The sequence below is a fragment of the Terrapene carolina genome, unplaced genomic scaffold (genome assembly GCF_002925995.2).
Source record: "Terrapene carolina triunguis isolate 2854851 unplaced genomic scaffold, T_m_triunguis-2.0 Scaffold58, whole genome shotgun sequence".
NCBI lineage: Eukaryota > Metazoa > Chordata > Testudines > Emydidae > Terrapene > Terrapene triunguis.
Window position 1 is genome coordinate 89,403,893 of NW_020664409.1, and position 18,249 is coordinate 89,422,141.

The 18,249-nt window shown below is 42.9% G+C and overlaps 1 protein-coding gene across 2 annotated transcripts; it reads left to right on the plus strand.

Moving 5' to 3' along the window:
• The first annotated feature begins 274 nt into the window (after window positions 1–274).
• UTP23 (UTP23 small subunit processome component) lies at window positions 275–11,227 on the plus strand. Of its 2 annotated transcripts, none has more exons than XM_026646132.2 (3): window positions 275–648; window positions 9,697–9,799; window positions 10,745–11,227. In XM_026646132.2, the coding sequence occupies exons 1-3, from the start codon at window positions 461–463 to the stop codon at window positions 11,123–11,125; spliced, it is 672 nt and encodes a 223-aa protein (XP_026501917.1). In that variant the 5' UTR covers window positions 275–460; the 3' UTR covers window positions 11,126–11,227. The 2 variants fall into 2 exon arrangements, with proteins under 2 accessions (XP_026501917.1, XP_026501913.1); XM_026646128.2 differs by having other exon boundaries at window positions 279–648; window positions 9,697–9,871.
• The last annotated feature ends 7,022 nt before the right edge of the window (window positions 11,228–18,249 follow it).

The window sequence follows — 18,249 nt, forward strand, 5'->3', positions numbered from 1 at the left end:
CTGGGGACCAGGCCGGGGATGGTGAGGGTGACGAGGGCCGGCCCCGCACTGGCCCGGGACTGGGCAGGGGCGGGTCGGGGTCCCAATCGGCTCTCGCGGGGGTGGGGATGACGCACGCCCGAATCTCATTGGCGGTCAGCGCTCGGCTCTAGGGCAGCAGCGCAGGCGCAGCGGCGAGCATGAGCCCATGCCTCGCCCCGCACGGGACCGCGTGCTGGTGCCGGTGATGAGGCGAACGGGTCACGCGCGCACTAACGGGCGTGGCTCGGCTTCGCAGTCTCGTTCCGGCTCTCAAAGGCACACGTCATGATCCACGCCCCTCGCTAGACGCTCCGCCCTCTGCCCCGCCTCCTGCCGTGCACATGCCTGTGGGTTTCCGGATCCGGGGCAGCCAACAACCACCGTTTAGTTCCGGGTGCGCAGGCGCTGTGGCCGTTGCCCGAGCCGCTCCGCTCTCGCTATGAAGATCACGCGGCAGAAACATGCCAAGAAATATATGAGCTTCTACAAGTACAACTTCGGCTTCCGGGAGCCCTTCCAGGTGCTGCTGGACGGGACTTTCTGCCAGGCCGCGCTGCGCAACAAGATCCAGATCCGCGACCAGCTGCCCGGCTACCTCGCCGGGGCCACGCAGCTCTGCACCACCCGGTCAGTGGCTGCGGGGGGGGCGGTGTAATGCTGTCCCGTGACCAGACGGACGTCTGTGCGCGCGCTTGGTGGATGCCGTTACCGCGTCCCTAGCGGGCGCGCGCCCAACATCTGCCTCATGTGCCCGTCCCGGAGGAGGCGCGAGGTGAACTGATATCCAGGCCCCGGGGAGGCTCTCCAGGGGATTCACCACCCCGTGACCCTGCCGGCGCGGGCGGGGCTGTGCACGGGAGCCCCGGCGGAGGCGGGAGCAGCTGCCTAGGGCCCAGGGAGACGGCGGCGGCTGAGAGCGGCCCGGAGAGTCTCCCTCTGTGTTTTTCTCTGCGCTCCCCAACCTGTGCGGGGTCCGCCCGCTGAGCGCTCCTTGGACGCCCCGCAAAGCCAGCGTATTCCTCCCCACTGAGGGCAGGGCGCAGGCAGCCTTGTGAGCCGGTGGGCCCCAGGCTGCGCACAGCCTCGCGACCCCGTCAGTGAGTCTGAGGCGCTGCGCCAGGCTGAGGTGTCCCCAGAGAAGGTTTTGGAACAAATTGATAAACCGTAATAAGTCCCCAGGGCCAGACGTGAGTCACCCAAGGGTTCTGAAGGACCCGAGCTTGCCTATCGTGTAACTTATCGCTTAAACCAGCCTCTGCACCAGCTGACTGAAGGGTTGCTAATGTAGCACCAATGTTTAAAATAGTCTTCAAAGGTGATCCTGGCAGTTGCAGGCCTCTTAATCGAACATCAGTATCCGGCAAATTGGCTGAAACTATAATGAAGATCAGAATTATCAAACACATAGATGGACATGATTTGTTGGGGAAGAGTCAACATGGCTTTTGTAACAGGAAATCATACCCCACCAATCTATTAATTCATTGGGTGGGGGGGGGTCAGCAAAAGTGGACAAGGTTTATCCATTTGCTATAGTGATTGTGGACTATCAGAAAGTCTTTGACAAGTACCCTCAGCAAAGGATCTTAAGCCAAGGTCATCTCATGGTTCAGTAACTGGTTAAAAGATTATTTAGATAATGACAGAGAGAGTACACTTATAAAGTTTACAGAGGATACCAAGCTGGGAGGGGTTGCAAGTGGTTTGGAGGATACGATTACAATTTTAAATGATCTGGACAAACTGAAGAAATGGGCTGAAGTAAATAGGATGGAATTCAATAAGGACAAATGCAAAGTACTCCAATTAGGAAGGAACAATCAGATGTACACATACAAAATGGGAAATGACTGCCTAGGAAGGAGTACTGCGGAAAGGGATCTGGGGGTCATAGTCGATCACAAGCTAAATGAGTCAGCAGTTGCAAAAAAAGCAAATATAATTCTGGGATGTATTAGCAAGAGTATTGTAAACAAGACACGAGAAGTAATTCTTCCGCTCTACTCTGCGCTGATTAGGCCTCAACTGAAGTATTGTGTCCAGTTCTGGGCACCACATTTCAGGAAAGATGTGGACAAATTGGGGAAAAAGTCCAGAGAAGAGCAACAAAAATGATTAAAGGTCTAGAAAACATGAGCTATGAGGGAAGATTGAAAAAAACTGGATTTGTTTAGTCTGCAAAAGAGAAGACTGAGGGGGGCCAGAACAGTTTTCAAGGACTTAAAAGGTTGTTACAAGGAGGAGGGAGAAAAATTGTTCTTAACCTCTGAGGATAGGACAAGAAGCAATGGGCTTAAATTGCAGCAAGGGCGGTTTAGGTTGGACATTAGGAAAAACTTCCTCTCAGAGTGGTTAAGCACAGGAATAAATTGTGCAGGGAAGTGGTGAAATCTCCATTATTGGGGTTTTTTAAGAGCAGGTTGGACAAACACCTGTCAGGGATGGTCTAGATAATACTTAGTCCTGCCTTGAGTGCAAGGGAGTGGACTAGATGACATCTCGAGGTTCCTTCCAGTTCTATGACTCTAAGATAGGAAACAAAGGGTAGGAGTAAATGATCAATTTTCACAGTGGAGAGAAATAAGTAGTGGTGTCCCTCAGGGATATGTACTAGAACCAGTGCCATTGAACATATTCATAAATTATCTTGAAAAGGGGGTTAACAGTGAGGTGGCAAAGTTTGTAGATAGTACAAAACTACTCAAGCTAGTTAAGTCCAAAGCAGATTGTGAAAGGTTACAAATGGATCTCATAAAACTGGGTGACTGGGCAAGAAACTGGCAGGTGAAATTCAATGTAGATAAATGCAAAGTAATTCACATTGACAAACAATCCTAATTATATATACAAAATGTTGGGGTCTAAATTAGCTGTTACCACTCAAGAAATAAAACTTGGGAGTCATTGTGGATAGTTCTCTGAAAACATCTGCTCGATGTGCAGCAGGAGTCAACAACTGACAGAGTTAGGAACCATTAAGAAAGGGATAGAAAATAAGACAGAAAATATCATGCCACTATATAAATCCATTTTATGCCCGCACCTAGAATATTACGTGCAGTTCTCATTGCCCCATCTCAAAAGAGAGAGATTAGAATTGGAAAAAGTACAGAGAAATGCAACAAAAATTATTCAGGGTATGGAACAGCTTCCATATGAGGAGAGATTAAAAAGACTGGGACTGTTCAAATTCGAAAAGAGACAAGTAAAGGGGAATAATATAGAGAGGTATAAAATCATGAATGGTGTGAAGAAATGGGAAGTGTTGTTTATCTAACACACAAACCAGGGGTCACCCAATTAAATTAATAGGCAGCAAATTTAAAACAAACATAGGGAAGTACTTCAGACAATGCCCAGTTAACACTGGAACCCATTGCCAGGGAATGTTATGAAGGCCAAAAATATAACTGGGTTCAAAAGAGAATTAGTAAATTCATGGATGGGTTTAGGGTTTTTGGAACCCAAAGCAGTGGTAATTTAATTAGTGGGTGGGTGTTTTTTTTTTTTTTTAAGGCAGTGGTAGGAATAAATTGTGAACATAGATTTATTTTAAAAAACAGAGAACCAAAAAAGAGCCACCATGGCTAAACAAGAAATTAAAGAAGCGGTGAGAGGAAAAAAGGTATCCTTTAAAAAGTGGAAGCTAAATCCTAGTGAGGAAAATAGAAAGGAGCATAAACTCTGGCAAATAAAGTGCAAAAATATAATTAGGAAGGCCAAAAAGGAATTTGAAGAACAGCTAGCCAAAGACTCAACAAAATTTTTGCTATTACTTTTTAAGTACATCAGAAGCAGGAAGACTGCTAAACAACCAGTGGGGCCACTGGACGATCAAGATGCTAAAGGAGCACTCAAGGACAATAAGGCCATTGCGGAGAAACTAAATTAATTCTTTGCATTGGTCTTCACGGTTGAGGATGTGAGGGAGATTCCCAAACCTGAGCCATTCTTTTCAGGTCACAAATCTGAGGAACTGTTCCAGATTGAGATGTCATTAGAGGAGGTTTTGGAACAAATTGATTAACTAAACAGTAATAAGTCACCAGGACCAGATGGTATTCACCCAAGAGTTCTGAAGGAACTCAAATGTGAAATTGAAGGAGTACTAATTGTCGTCTGTAGCCCATCATTTAAATCAGCTTTTGTACCAAATGACTGGAGGATAGCTAATGTGACACCAATTTTTAAAAAGGGCTCCAGAGGTGGCCCTGGCAATTACACGCCGGTAAGCCTGACTTCTGTACTGGCCAAACTGGTTGAAACTATAGTAAAGAACAAAATTGTCAGAAACATAGATAAACGTAATTTGTTGGTGAATAGTCAACATGGTTTTTGTAAAGGGAAGTCATGCCTCGTCAATCTACTAGAATTCCTTGAGGGGGTCACCAAGCATGTGGACAAGGGGGATCCAGTGGCTATAGTGTACTTCGATTTTCAGAAAGCCTTTGACAAGGTCCCTCACCAAAGGCTCTTAAGCAAAGTAAGCAGTCATGGGATAAGAGGGAAGGTTCGTTCATGGATCAATAAGTGATTAAAAGATAGGAAACAAAGGGTGGGAATAAATACACCTCTACCCAGATATAATAACACTGTCCTCGGGAGCCAAAAAATCTTACCGCATTATAGGTGAAACCACTTTATATTGAACTTGCTTTGATCTGCCGGAGTGCGCAGCTCCGCCCCCCCGGAGCACTGCTTTACCGCGTTGTATCCGAATTCGTGTTATATCGGGTCGTGTTATATCGGGTCATGTTATATCGTGGTAGAGGTCTAGTCAGTTTTCAGGATGGAGACAGGTAAATAGTAGTGTCCCCCAAGGACACTGGGGCCAGTCCTATTCAACATATTCATAAATGATCGGGGAAAAGGGGCAAATAGTGAGGTGGCAAAATTTGATGATACAAAACTACTCAAGATAGTTAAGTCCCAGACAGACTGTGCAGAGCTACAAAAGGATCTCTCAAAACTGGTGACTGTGAAACAAAATGGCAGGTGAAATTCAATGTTGATCAGTGCAAAGTAATGCACATTGGAAAACATAATCCCAACTATGCAGATAAAATGATGGGTCTAAATTAGGTGTTACCACTCAAGAAAGAGATCTTGGAGTCATTGTGCATAGTTCTCTGATAACATCCACTCAATGTGCAACGGCAGTCAAAAAAGCAAACAGAATGTTGGGAATCATTAAGAAAAGGATAGATAGTAAGACAGAAAATATCATATTGCCTCTATATGAATCCTTAATTACTGTGTGCAGATGTGGTCACCCCATCTCAAAAAAGATATATTGGACTTTTAAAAGGTTCAGAAAAGGGAAACAAAAATTATTAGGGGTATGGAACAGCTGCCGTAGGAGGAGAGATTAATAAGACTGGGACTTTTCAGTTTGGAAAAGAGATGACAAAGGGGGGATTATGATAGACGTCTATAAAATCATGACTGGTGTGGATAAAGTAAATAAGGAAGTGCTATTTACTCCTTCTTATAACACAAGAACTAGGGACCGCCAAATGAAATTAATAGGCAGCAGGTTTAAAACAAACAAAAGAAAGTATTTCTTCACACACAACGCAGAGTCAACTTGTGGAACTCCTTGCCAGAGGATGTTGTGAAGGCCAAGACTATAGCAGGGTTCAAAAAAGAACTAGATAAATTCATGGAGGATAGGTCCATCAATGGCTATTAGCCAGGATGGGCAGGGCTGGTGTTCCTAGCCTCTGTTTGCCAGAAGCTGGGAATGGGCAACACGGGATGGATCACTTGATGATTACCTGTTCTGTTCATTCCCTCTGGGGCACCTAACATTGGTCACTGTTGGAAGACAGGATACTGGGCTAGATGGACCTTTGGTCTGACCCAGTATTGCCGTTCTTATGTTTGATTGGCATAAATAAGAGTGCTTTTAACTAAAATTACTTTTGTATTAGGTTTTAAGTGAGCGCGTGCACACGCTGTAGCAGTAGGGTTAGAGCATTTAAACATTTATATTTAGTCAAAGTCTAAAATGGTTTCGAGGTATCAGCAACCACCCTTCTGGGGGCCATCCTTCTGTCCAGTTGCTGGGGAGTTTAAAGGTGCCAGATTTTTGCCCAAAGAAAAGCTTTCTTGGAGTGCTTTAAAGTTTTTGTTTGTTTGTTTTTGTTTTTATTGCCTAATTTTTTATAGCTAACTTAAAACACATGAATTATAGTGACTCCTGGTGGGTCATCATGGTAACCCCCTGGTGGGTTACCAATTTTTTTAGTTTTAGCAACATACTTATTTTTTATTATTAAAGCATTTTTAGTTATAATAACAATAAAACTTCTGTATCAGAGACACTTAACCAACGTCAGCTGTTCAAACATTCCTTCCATTCTTATGGTACATTAACTCTGTCCCATTCTGATTAGAAAAATTGCAAACATGCAGCTGTGTGTGGCCTTGCCTTTCAGGGCGTAAGATTATTCCTAATTCTATGGTATTTGGTTTTCAGCTAGCAGTGGCTGACTGAAGTACTGTCAAGTTCTGGGGTTACACACAGGAATGTCAAATTCTGGGAGTTCCAGGTTCATCAATGGCTATTAGCCAAAACGGTCAGGGATGCAACACCATGTTCTGGATCTCTGTAAACCTGTGACTGCTAGAAACTGGGTCTGGACAACTTAGGGTGGATTACTTGATAAATTGCCCAGTTCTGTTCACTCCCTCTGAAGCATCTGGCACTGTCCACTGTCAAAAGACAGGATACTGGGCTAGAGGGACCATTGGTCTGACCCAGTATGTCCATACTTGTGTTCTTATGACCTGACTCCAACCAGCTTCCCCACAGTGAAACTGCCAAGAAGCAGGTCAACTCCCCTTGGGATGGAACTGTGTGCTTGGAGAGGTACTCGGAGTAGGGGTTTTGCTCGGAGAGATGACTCCCCCTTTTTCCCCAGCAGCCACATGATGCAGCAATGGTAAAATAGTGGCAACCTCTGCTATTTCCCATGGCATCCGTGGCCGGGGGCAAGAGGAGGTAAGGAGAGAAAGCCGATCCCGTCCAGCAGTGCCAGAATTGGGTGTTGGTGCCCCCAAGCTGGCCTCAGGGAGAGCACTCTGCTTCCCCAGTATCTGGGAAGGATGGTGGGCTTCTCACCAGGCATTGCCCTGAGTCAGTGGAGCTTCTCTACCTTTCCCTATTGTCCTTTGACCAGCAGGTTCAGACCTCTGGATATTGGGCGTCTGATGAAAGTCTCATTGAGTGAGAGGGTTGGGCAGGTTGATGGGATAAATTAGTAAAAAGGAAGATGGATGTATATATGAGAATAGGAAATGTGTCAGAGAAAAAGAGAAAAGGAGATGCAGTAAGTAGGACTGATAGAATTGTGTTTGTAAGTTTATTCTTATTTACCAGCAGTGACTTCAGCCACCTGTGCTGCCGGTTAAATACTGTTCAATGAATATATTCAGCAACAGATACTGATGAAATTCATTGAATACGATATTTTAAATGTTTTTCCCTCTTTAATCAGCCCTAATAATAAGTTACATATTTTGAAATAGTCCTATAGAAAGTTGATTGCAGTTATGTTACAATTAAATCCAGTACTCACCTTGTGCACAGCTTGTTTTATTTCTTTAAGCTGGGATTTTCAAATAACTTAACTTGAAATTCAGTGGTATTTGGGGAACTAACTCGGCACCCTTTGAAAATCCTATCCTTAGACTTCAGAGGGCATAGCTTTGGAGATAAGGCCTCAAGGGCATGGTAACACATGTTTTTCACCCTGCTTACTTTCAAAGATGGAATCATGTTTTAGCCATGTTGAGGAACTACGTGTAACCTTAGTCATTTTCATATTCCAATAGTTATTTCAACAGCAGAACTTCCTGAGCTTCATCAGGCAGAAGAGCCCCTGACTTATTGTGATATTGCCAGGGTACAATGCAAGATATGATGTACAATGGTAGTTGCGTGGGTGACTTTAATAAATAAAAAAAAAAAGCATCATAGTTGCTTTGAAAAGGAAGTAAGTATAATGAACAAAAAGGGGTTGAGTTTTGATCCCTGGGTAGTGGATTTTTTTGGTTTGTCCCAACCCATATTTGCTTTCAACCTAGAGCACCTGTTCCAAAAAGAATCCTTTACTTTGCAAGCTGGTGGAACTGCAGACAAACAACTGCCTCTTACATTGATACATGTCTGTCCTAACCTCCTTTCCTTCCTCTTTATTGCAAATAAATCAGCAGTGACAGTCATGTAGCACAGAGCAGGCCAACCTAGATTTTAGCATTGTGCTGAGTAGAAGTAGTTTGGCATATTCCATCTCTTCACCTCCAGAATAGTTTCTGCCATCCCTGGAAAAACACTTCATGTTGAAAGCAGTGGTTCAGTTTACATTCATTTGATAGATCCTTTCATGTTCCCCATGTCCACAGAGTTGAAATCTACCACCTTTTCACCATCATTATCTGCTTTCTTCAATTTCACTTCATTTTTTAACCATGTGCAGTGGGAAAATGTTGATCTTTTAAAAAAAAAAAAAATATATATATATATATATAGTATATCATTGTACATAACAATGGCAGCACAGAAACCAAAGACCAGGCTAACCAGCAGCATTATTAATTGGTTTTGTTCCATCATGCCGCTTTGCTTCAGGATTGCTTTGTTAGCTGAAATAGATGCACTCTTAAAATTTTCTGAAAGAGTATGCAGTGAACTTTTGGGGTATGAGAGAAAACAAAAAGGAGTTCTGTTTTCTTAATTGTATAACTTGAGTGGATCAGAGCATTGCCCTAGCAATGGTGTAATTATGGTTGAAATGGCATTATCGTTCTAAGATGTGAATATGACTATTCACATATACCCATCTCAATACACATGTCTCTGAAGAAACCCCAGCTAGCGTTGCAGGGCTCTAGACCCTTCCCAAGCCCTGTCAAGCCGTCTGTGCTTTATAGAGGCCCTGATTTTCATCGCCCCACATGCCCCTTTAATATGTAAATCCCAGAGAATGTTTCCGCTGAGTACCTGTAGTTGCAAACCTGCAAAATAGTAATCAAATTGATTGTACATCAGACATCCCAGTGCCTGTTTTTCTGTGTCATGCCATTCAGAGTTGAGATCTCATAGCAACTCAGTGGTCATACACATTAAGGCATAAATTAACACCACATGCAGTAAATAAAGCAGTTGGCACCATTGCATATTATTTTGTTTTAGTTGTATTATGGTAGTGCTCTGTGTGCTAGGTGATGTCTAAACATATAGGAAGAGGCAGTCCTCTACCCAAAGGGCTCACAGTCTTAAGAAACTTGAATTTCTTTATAGTGGCCATAATTGTATTGACATACATTTTTGAATGTGGTAATATATTTGTATAGCAATTGAAGCAGTTGTATAAACATAAATAAGAGTATGAGGAGTTGACACTGCCATTGAATTGTCCCTATTTAATATTTTAAACGTTACTGGTCAGTCTTGTTTAGAACTATTGAACATTTGCTGAAGTGAGATAAACTGTTATTTCGTTCAGATTATTGGGCACTGTGTGACAAGCATAGAGCCTGATCAGATAATGTTCAGCTATAATCAGACCTGTTTGAGAATTCAAAATTTAAAATATCTTTGCAGATGTATGCAACAGTTGTGCAAGTAGTTATTTTCCCTAGTAAATCAGTCTTATTTTTGCTCTTTAGATGTGTTCTAAAAGAATTGGAGTCATTGGGGAAGGAACTTTATGGAGCAAAGCTAATTGCCCAAAGATTTCAAGTTCGAAACTGTTCCCACTTCAAAGATCCAGTGAGTGGTTCAGCATGTCTATTGTCCATGATTGAAGAGGGTAATCCTCATCACTATTTCGTTGCTACGCAGGTAATACATTTTGAAATAAAGTTAAGCCATATTTCCTAAATCTATTCTCTGATTCCTAAGTATCAGGAATTCTGTCAACTATGAACATGAGATTTATATGGTTTATTGGGACTAAATGTATAAGACTTGCATGCCCAAGACAAGTAACTTTACATGCAAATTACAAAATGGGAAAATTGTAGGTTGCATGCAAAGTTACCAGTTTTGTCAGCACCAGTGAATGATTAGCTGTTACTGTAGTCAGTTCCCTAAAACAGAGTGACAGTTTTAAGGAAACCAGCAGCGGATGTGATTTTTGCATGATAAATGGGAACAAAAAGATTGTACGTGCCCTGATTGCATGTCCACCAGTCTGTGTTAGCATTGGTTTAACATACTGTAATTTTTATTAAAATGCTAACCTGGACATTTGGAATAGCTTTTGGTTCATCTTTTTTAAATAGAAAATGATATTTAAACTGGCAAGTGCTGTTGAAACCTGTGTGCAGATAAGACGTAATTAAGTCTATTATTGTGACTTTATGTGCATTCACTAGCACTTTTATGTATTTGAATCTGAATCTGTTTTATATTCTGCATTATGTGAAAATAAGATGGTTTGCTAGAATCTTATATAGCATCTTCTATTAGAACATTTACCTCTTTTGCAGATTACTGGGGCAGTTACCTGTTTACCTGTTCTAAATACTTTTTTCTGTCCACAAAGGTAGGAGGTAAATTTCCATCATCTTTATCCCTGATAGTGAAAGGGAGGTATACTCTGACTTTTTTTTATAGAATGTATCTGACTAATCTGTGTTTTAAAAGCAGTTGCATTTGAATTGAAGGTTTGATCCATTCCAAAATATTGTCTGATGTGTTTGATTTTGACAGGACCAGGATTTGGCAACAAAAGTGAAGAAAAAGCCTGGAGTTCCTCTTCTCTTTATTATTCAGAACACTATGGTGCTGGACAAACCTTCTCCGAAATCACTGGCATTTGTTCAAGCCATGCAGGCAAATCAGCTTGTTCCAGAGCACCAGAAACAAAGTATTGAGCATCTTAAAGAAGAACAGGGACTAGTAAAGGAGCCTGAAAACAGAAGAAAACGTAAGAGGGCAGGTGGCCCCAATCCTCTTAGCTGCCTGAAGAAAAATAAAAAAGTGCAGGAGACCCAACAGCCTTCCGCTGCTAAGAAGAAACGAAAAAGAAAACGAAACCGGGCTAAATCAGAAGCAAAGGCAGTGTCTGTGCAGCTGAGTGTGAAAGCATAAAGCCGCCCATATAAACCTTACTGGACTTGAATACAGCTTGAACTTTGTGCAAAGAAAAAAAATTTCTTACAATTCTAATATGAAAATAAGTGTTTATTTTTATGAAATATTATATTCTTCATTATAACTTTCACCGCCTTTGTATATTTATATCATTCCAATAGTATAACTTGCTCTTTATTAATCAGATAATTACAAAACATTTTTTCCCCACTATAACCACAAGTCTGCCCTCACTGAGCAATTGGAGAGCTGTTATGTTGCAAAATCTGGTATCTGGAGTGCCCCAAGTAGTGTGACTTTTTTTATTATTATTAATTTCTCTGTGCACAGGACTGCGCTCACATGAACAAATGGCGTATATTATTCCTGGCCCTGCCTTAGTTGGGATCCTAAGGAGGGAAGTGTAAATGAGTTTTTTATAAATTTTCCTGTAAGGTGTTGTAACAGGATCTCCTCAAACTGCATCAGACTGTGCCTGCATTTCCCACTCATGTAAGCCAGTGTCCAATTTCCAGGACCGTGCGTCAGTAAAGCTTCTTCTAATGTCAGTATTCATTGCTTTTTCTGTGGGATACATTTATTGTTGAAAATCAAACGCAGTTCAAGTTAAATCAAGATGGACAAACCACCTGGATCCTCCTGAGGCCTCTGCCTCAGAGGGCTGCTACCTATGCAGGATGTATACCCCCTGCTAGGTCTTCCACCTGGCTAGTGTGGCTAGTTTCCTTCCAGGTCTTTTCCCTGACCCAGCATCTCCTGCAGGAGACTTTCCTACTCCTTGCACCTCTCCCCTCAGTTGAGCTGCTCGTTGGTCTCTTTATCTCACCACTTGGGAGGCAGCTAGTTAGTTACAGGTTATGCCCAGCTCCCTTCAAGGGGTCAACCCACCTTTTGACAGTTTTCCTATACAGCACTAGTGCCTGAATAGGTCACTTAGGCACAGGAGAAATGGTAGGAGCAAGTGTGCAACTTGGTCATGCTGAAACATAGTGCCACACAACAATAGAAGTGAGGTTGTTCATAGTACGGCACATCCAAGCTGGAGCTGTGAAACACTTGGCTAGGTGGCAGTGGTGAGGGCTGTATCTGTTTTTGCAGTCTGCCTCAGCCATCTTGTAAGATTATAAACAGAATAAAATCAGGCTGCTGAGGGAGCTTGAAAAAAACACAATAGGGCACTTCTGCATCTGTTTCCCACACAAGCTTGCCTGGGCAAGGAGACATGGAGACAGTAAAGTGAAACTGACAAGAAGTCTATTCTGTCGATCCTGTCATACAGTGAAGAAGGATGCACTATAATATGTAGATGGAAATTGTGTGATTTTTAATCTGTTCAGACTGCCTCTGCCCAACCACAGTATAATTCCTATAAAGAGGGAAAACTTAAAACCAGTTAAGGGTGCTAAAGGGAACACCCCCTTCCTCCACACCACAATCCTGTAAAAACAGCTAAGCTATCCATTTTAAATGTATTTTAGCCCCCACACATCACATTCACTAGTTTACTGGCAGAGTCTCAGCTGTAGATAAAATGTACCTTCCTATACAATAACGCCATTTCTCACAGTTGCAAAACTTCTGCAATATTACCATGGCTGTTAGAAAGCTGTACAGGTGTAGTATATAAATGTGGTGTTTTCCCACAGGGAAGTATGAGGACAGAATTAAGTTTTTGTGTTATAAGTGCACTTGTTGCCTGTTACTTGATAAAGTGCCTCAAAAGTGGTAATAGCTCTCATGGCCTTATGGGACTTTGACCCCTTCCTTCTGTAGTTCCCTAGGGATTTCAGAAGGTTTATAGAAATTTCCCACAACCCCACTGCTCATGAGAGGAATGCCGGGAAATGTGGGATAAATACTTAGCGTACAATACAACTACAGTGGTGGACTATGGTAGATGTGGCCCAAAACTGCCTATAACAGCATGGCTTCACCACACCATTCAATTCTACATTCATGCAGGACATAACCACCCTGTGCAGTGACTGCTGGAGAATGGAGCAGCAAAGGTAGCTTTGATACTAATGGTGAAAAAGCCCTGCCTGCAGAAAGTAGTGTAGTTACAAATGGGGATGTAACAGTTAAGTCACACCAATCATGCTGCCCCTCTGCTGAGCAGTAGTTAGTGTCCTTTCAATGAGGAGGAGTCTGGGCATCTTCTCAATGTGATTTGTGTGTTCATGCTCTTCACACCAATCCTTTTACAGAGGCGATCACAAGCAGCACCAAGGCAATCACCTCTAAATGATTAATCCAGAGCCAATGCCTGATCACTAGGAAGTAACTGCCCAGAGAATTGACTCTAGTTAGATTAAAGCAGAGAGCAAGCTTGGTGTGTGCAACAGCTTCCCCTCAAAGAGTCTGCATCACTAACCTGACAGCACTACACCATTTCTTCAAAGACTAAAGCTCTGAGAAAAAATTGGTAAGGCTGTAACAATGCCATCTCTTGACTCCCACCATAACAATATTAAAGCTAATTATTTTCATGGTGTCTCCTTAGTATCATCTTTTTCATCCAACTTAGCACTGTTGCTGCCATAGGGAAGTTGCAAGTTGGGGTTGAAAATGGATGTGCAGCATTAGAGAGCCTGGGTTAGCTCCACAAAGGAAGCTTTAGGCACTTTGCCACCCAATGAAATCCACAATCTGAGTTAGGTGCCCAGGCTCCCTAGACAATGCATGGGGGGAGTTAGGTGTCTTAAGAATGGGATTCACAAATGCCAGTAGGCTGAGCCGGGAGCTGTGTAAGCTAGCCAATAGGAAAAGCTGAGGAGAGAGTTATGGCCTAAGCCCCACCCCTGAAAGGGAGCTACTCACCTACTGCCACATCTATGACCCCTCTCCTGGAGTTGGAGGAAGTGCCTTGTTTATAACTTTTATCCCACTGGTTAAAACACTCCCACAGGATGTGGGGAGACCAGGGTTTGATTCCACACTCTGCCTGATGCAGAGACGTGATTTGAAGTTCACCTGCCTCCTAGGAAAGTGCACTAATGACTGGGCTATGGGGTTTTCTGGAGCAGGTCGCTCTCAGGGCAGGTCTACACTATTGCTCTAGTTGATCTAACTTACGTCACTCAGGAGTGTGACAAAGCTTTCCCTCTCCCCCAGCAACACAAGTTTTGCACTGTCCACACCGGCGCTATGTCAGCAGGAGATGCTCTCCCACCAACATAGTTTATGCTTCTCACCGAGGTTGAATAATTATGCCTATGGACGAGCACTCTACTGTCGGCATAGCACGTAGTGTATACTTGCCCTCAGTCTCTCCTTTTTAAGCTGTTTCACTGTGTATAAATATTTAAATATGTTTGGTTCAGACAAAGTGAGAATTCCTCTATAGCCCAGTGACGCTATAGGCCACTCATGTGGAACACCCAGATTGCAGTCCCCTTACTCCAGTGAATGCTTAGGCTTACCTTCTCTTCCGCATTTCCTACTGGCTAGCTTAGGTGGCTCCTGCTCAGCGTGCTGGTTTTTGTGGGTATCTTATGCATTGTATAGGGAACCTGGGTGTCTGACTCGGGGCTGTGGATTTCACTGGGCAGCGTGGCACCTAAAAGTTAGGCACTGCACCCACCGAGCATTGAAACACCTAAATCCTTATGTGGATCTAGTCCTAGTCTATAGAAGGTGCCCACAATAGAAAAAGAAAAATTGCAGCTGTGAAGCAGCTGACATACCCTGTTTCAGAATGGAACTCCTGGTTTAGCTGGCTTGGGTGATCCTGCTCACCCAGGAAGTGCTACAGTCGGTCAGATCATGTGGTGTTATCTTTTTCATGCAAACTCAGACAGAATTTTAAAAGAAGTAGGTCTTGGAGATTTACACCCCATCTACAAGTAATCCAGTTACATTATGGTTAAAATTCACAGTGCCTCAGTGTACAGCTGTAACAGGGTTAAAGCCTTTGACTGTCCAAGGCAATGATCTAAGTATATCCCATCAGCACTGAGTATGATCAGTCTTATGTGGCTTAGCGGACTTGCTTATGCCAGTAATGTCGATACGGTCCCAACTGTATCTTATCATAAAGATTTGGTGTTCGGATTGTTCTGTCACAGCATGTCTCAGGCAGCGTGTCACTGTTCTCAAAGCTATAGACACCACAAAGAGGAGTGAAGGATTTCTTGTTGTCTCAAAAGTAATGTTTAAATCCCTTTCTTGAGCAGGTACTGTAATTAAATCTGAAGGAGTGGAAACGAGGACCCGAAGTTTTAGAACACCGTGTATTACATCTTGAACAGATTAATAGGGGAATAAAACAACAGTATTTCAGCTGCAGTCAGCAAGGCATTAATACTGAATTTTGGACAAAGCATTCTCATCTGCAGGCAGCAGAACATATTTACCAGGACAGCCTGCCAGTTCAATTGGCTGGATTTATACGTTGGTGTGATCTGGTATTGTACGATAAATCATTCCCCAGCATCAGCTGACAACACTGAATAGATGAGTTAATCAGGAGCTACTGGAACCTGAAATGTTTATGAATCATTAAAATAAATCTGAATGTGCTATGACTAGAAGAATAAATACATTCTGGTTGGGTGTGATAATTTGTTCCCCAGCTATGTATTTCTTTGGGTCCATGAAAATAAATAGAAAGTCCAGAGCTCCTGCTCATTTGTTTTCTCTTGTCCTGGTGTTCTGCAAATGATTTCTTGATCAACTGTAGCGTCTTTGGGTAGATTCCTGAACACGTCTTGTTGGATGCCAAAGATGAAGTGCATAAAAACAATGCAATTTGTATTCGTCTAGCATCTTTCTTATCACAGTTTCACAAGCTACTGTACTGTATACCTCCGTGCAAGCATATCTCACAGGAAGCAGCCATACATATGGGGGAAATGAGCATATAAGAGTCAAGAGCAGGGCTATACATTACAGGGAGGAAGACTGCATTGCACATAGTGAAACTGACAGAAAGTAAGGCTTCAGTATCAAGTGTGCCACAAGTACTCCTGTTCTTTTTGCGGATACAGACTAACACAGCTGCTACTCTGAAGTGTGTTAGAAGTGATAGAGAGAAGATATACCTCTAGAATTGGGGCTAAACCCACCAATTTCTGTGGGGGGAGGATGTGTGATGTATTTTGGTAACTATTATGTCTTTATTTAATGTGTACTATATACACCGCTACCTCGATATAACGCGACCTGATATAAAACGAATTCGGATATAACGCGGTAAAGCAGTGCTCCGGGGGGGCGGGGCTGCGCACTCCGGCGGATCAAAGCAAGTTCAATATAATGCCGTTTCACCTATAACGCGGTAAGATTTTTTGGCTCCCGAGGACAGCGTTATATCGAGGTAGAGGTGTATTTATATCCCTTCGAACTCTGCTAACTGCAGAGGCAGTCAGTCTTTTTGAAAGGCAGAGTTGCTGCAGTATGCTACACAGGAGACAAACTGTGTTCTTTCCTAGTGATTTTCCTTTTAGTTGCTTGTTTTGTTATTTGCCTTAATCTAAAATTTACAAAAAGCATACAATTAATTGAACTGTGTGCATGGAAAAAAACATACCAATAATGCTGGCAAAAAGGCTTAGATCTAAAACAACAAAGAGCTCAGAGAAAGACAAACAACAGAAAAGAGGTGATCTGGGTTAAAAACAAAAGAAGGGTGTAAGAAAAGGGTGTAACAAAGGGTGTAACAAAAGAAGGGACCATATGAACTGGAACCATAAACTCACTGAACGTTAAATCTCACTAAATGAGGGTCAATCCATCCTCATCATCGTATCCACTCATTATACTCCACACCCGAACATAGCCATTATATGAACAACATACCCTCATATCTTAATGTCTGTACTTTGACCCATTAACCTTTTACCCCCAATCGGGGATATTGCAGATTATGTATTCCTTACGCCATCCGATCTTAAACCGAACTTCGCAGCCCTTGATAATCTGTACGTTATTCCCTGATAACCAGAAACTTTTACGCTTAAACTCTGTACTGTTCACTTTTTTTTTTATCATCTTAATAACATTTTTAAACCTGTTCCTATTCTGTACCTCAAAGTATCACCCTGGAATCCCCATATTCATCACGGTGATATGATTATTATATGTTTTGTACAGAGTAAGCCTTGTGAGGTAGCATTTTAAAAGACTTCATCTGTTGAACATTAATATCCTGTTGGATTGTATGTACTATCATTGCATGTGAAGTTATGAAGCATTGCTATATGTGTTTCTGAAATATGTTGTGAGGTTGGGAGATGCCCACAGCCAATCTTTCAATTGCAGCTAGAGTGACCAGATAGCAAATGTGAAAAATCGGGACAGGATGTATTAGGCACCTATATAAGAAAAAGCTCTGAATATCAGGACCGTCCCTATAAAATCGGGACATCTGGTCACCCTAATTGCAACAAAGCACCAGCCAGACATGTGCTGATGGCCCATTGAAGGGAATCCACCCTCCCAAAGGCCATCCCAGAGAATTCTCAGTGAGAGCACATAGCCAATGGAGACTGCCTGACCAATGGGGGCTGCCTAACCCCCATGTCACAGCAAGGATCTTTCTAGCAAGCTGGAAGAAAATATAAAAGTGAGACAGTGACAATTATCACCTGGCCTCTTTTCCCCCTCTCCCGTCTCAACACCTCAAAGAAGGTCTGGAAGACAAAGATTTTGAACTAGGGAAGGGTGGTCCCAGGCTGGAAGGGAGTCCCAGCCTGTGTATGGAGGAACTGTAACCTGCTTGTACCATCTGTTAGGCTGAGACATTGTTTGATTCAACTCTTGCTTAGACTAAAAGTTTAGGATTTAGAATGCATGTTTACTTTTCATTTTCTTAAGGCAACTATCTCTGACCTTTATGCCTACCATGTATAGTTAAGGCTACATTCTAGTCATGGGTATTTTTAGTAAAAGTCATGGACAGGTTATGGGCAGTAAACAAATATTCACGGGGTGGGGGGGGAATGTCCAGGAGCCCCACGGTTCCCAGCCAATGGGAGCTGCGAAGCCAGTGCTCCCGGCGGAGGCAGCACACAGAGCTGCCTGGCTACGCCTCTGCCTAGGAGCTGAGCGAGGGGGATGTCACTGCTTCCAGGGAACCCCCCAGTTAAGCGCCGTCCAGAGCCCGCCTCACCCCATCCCAT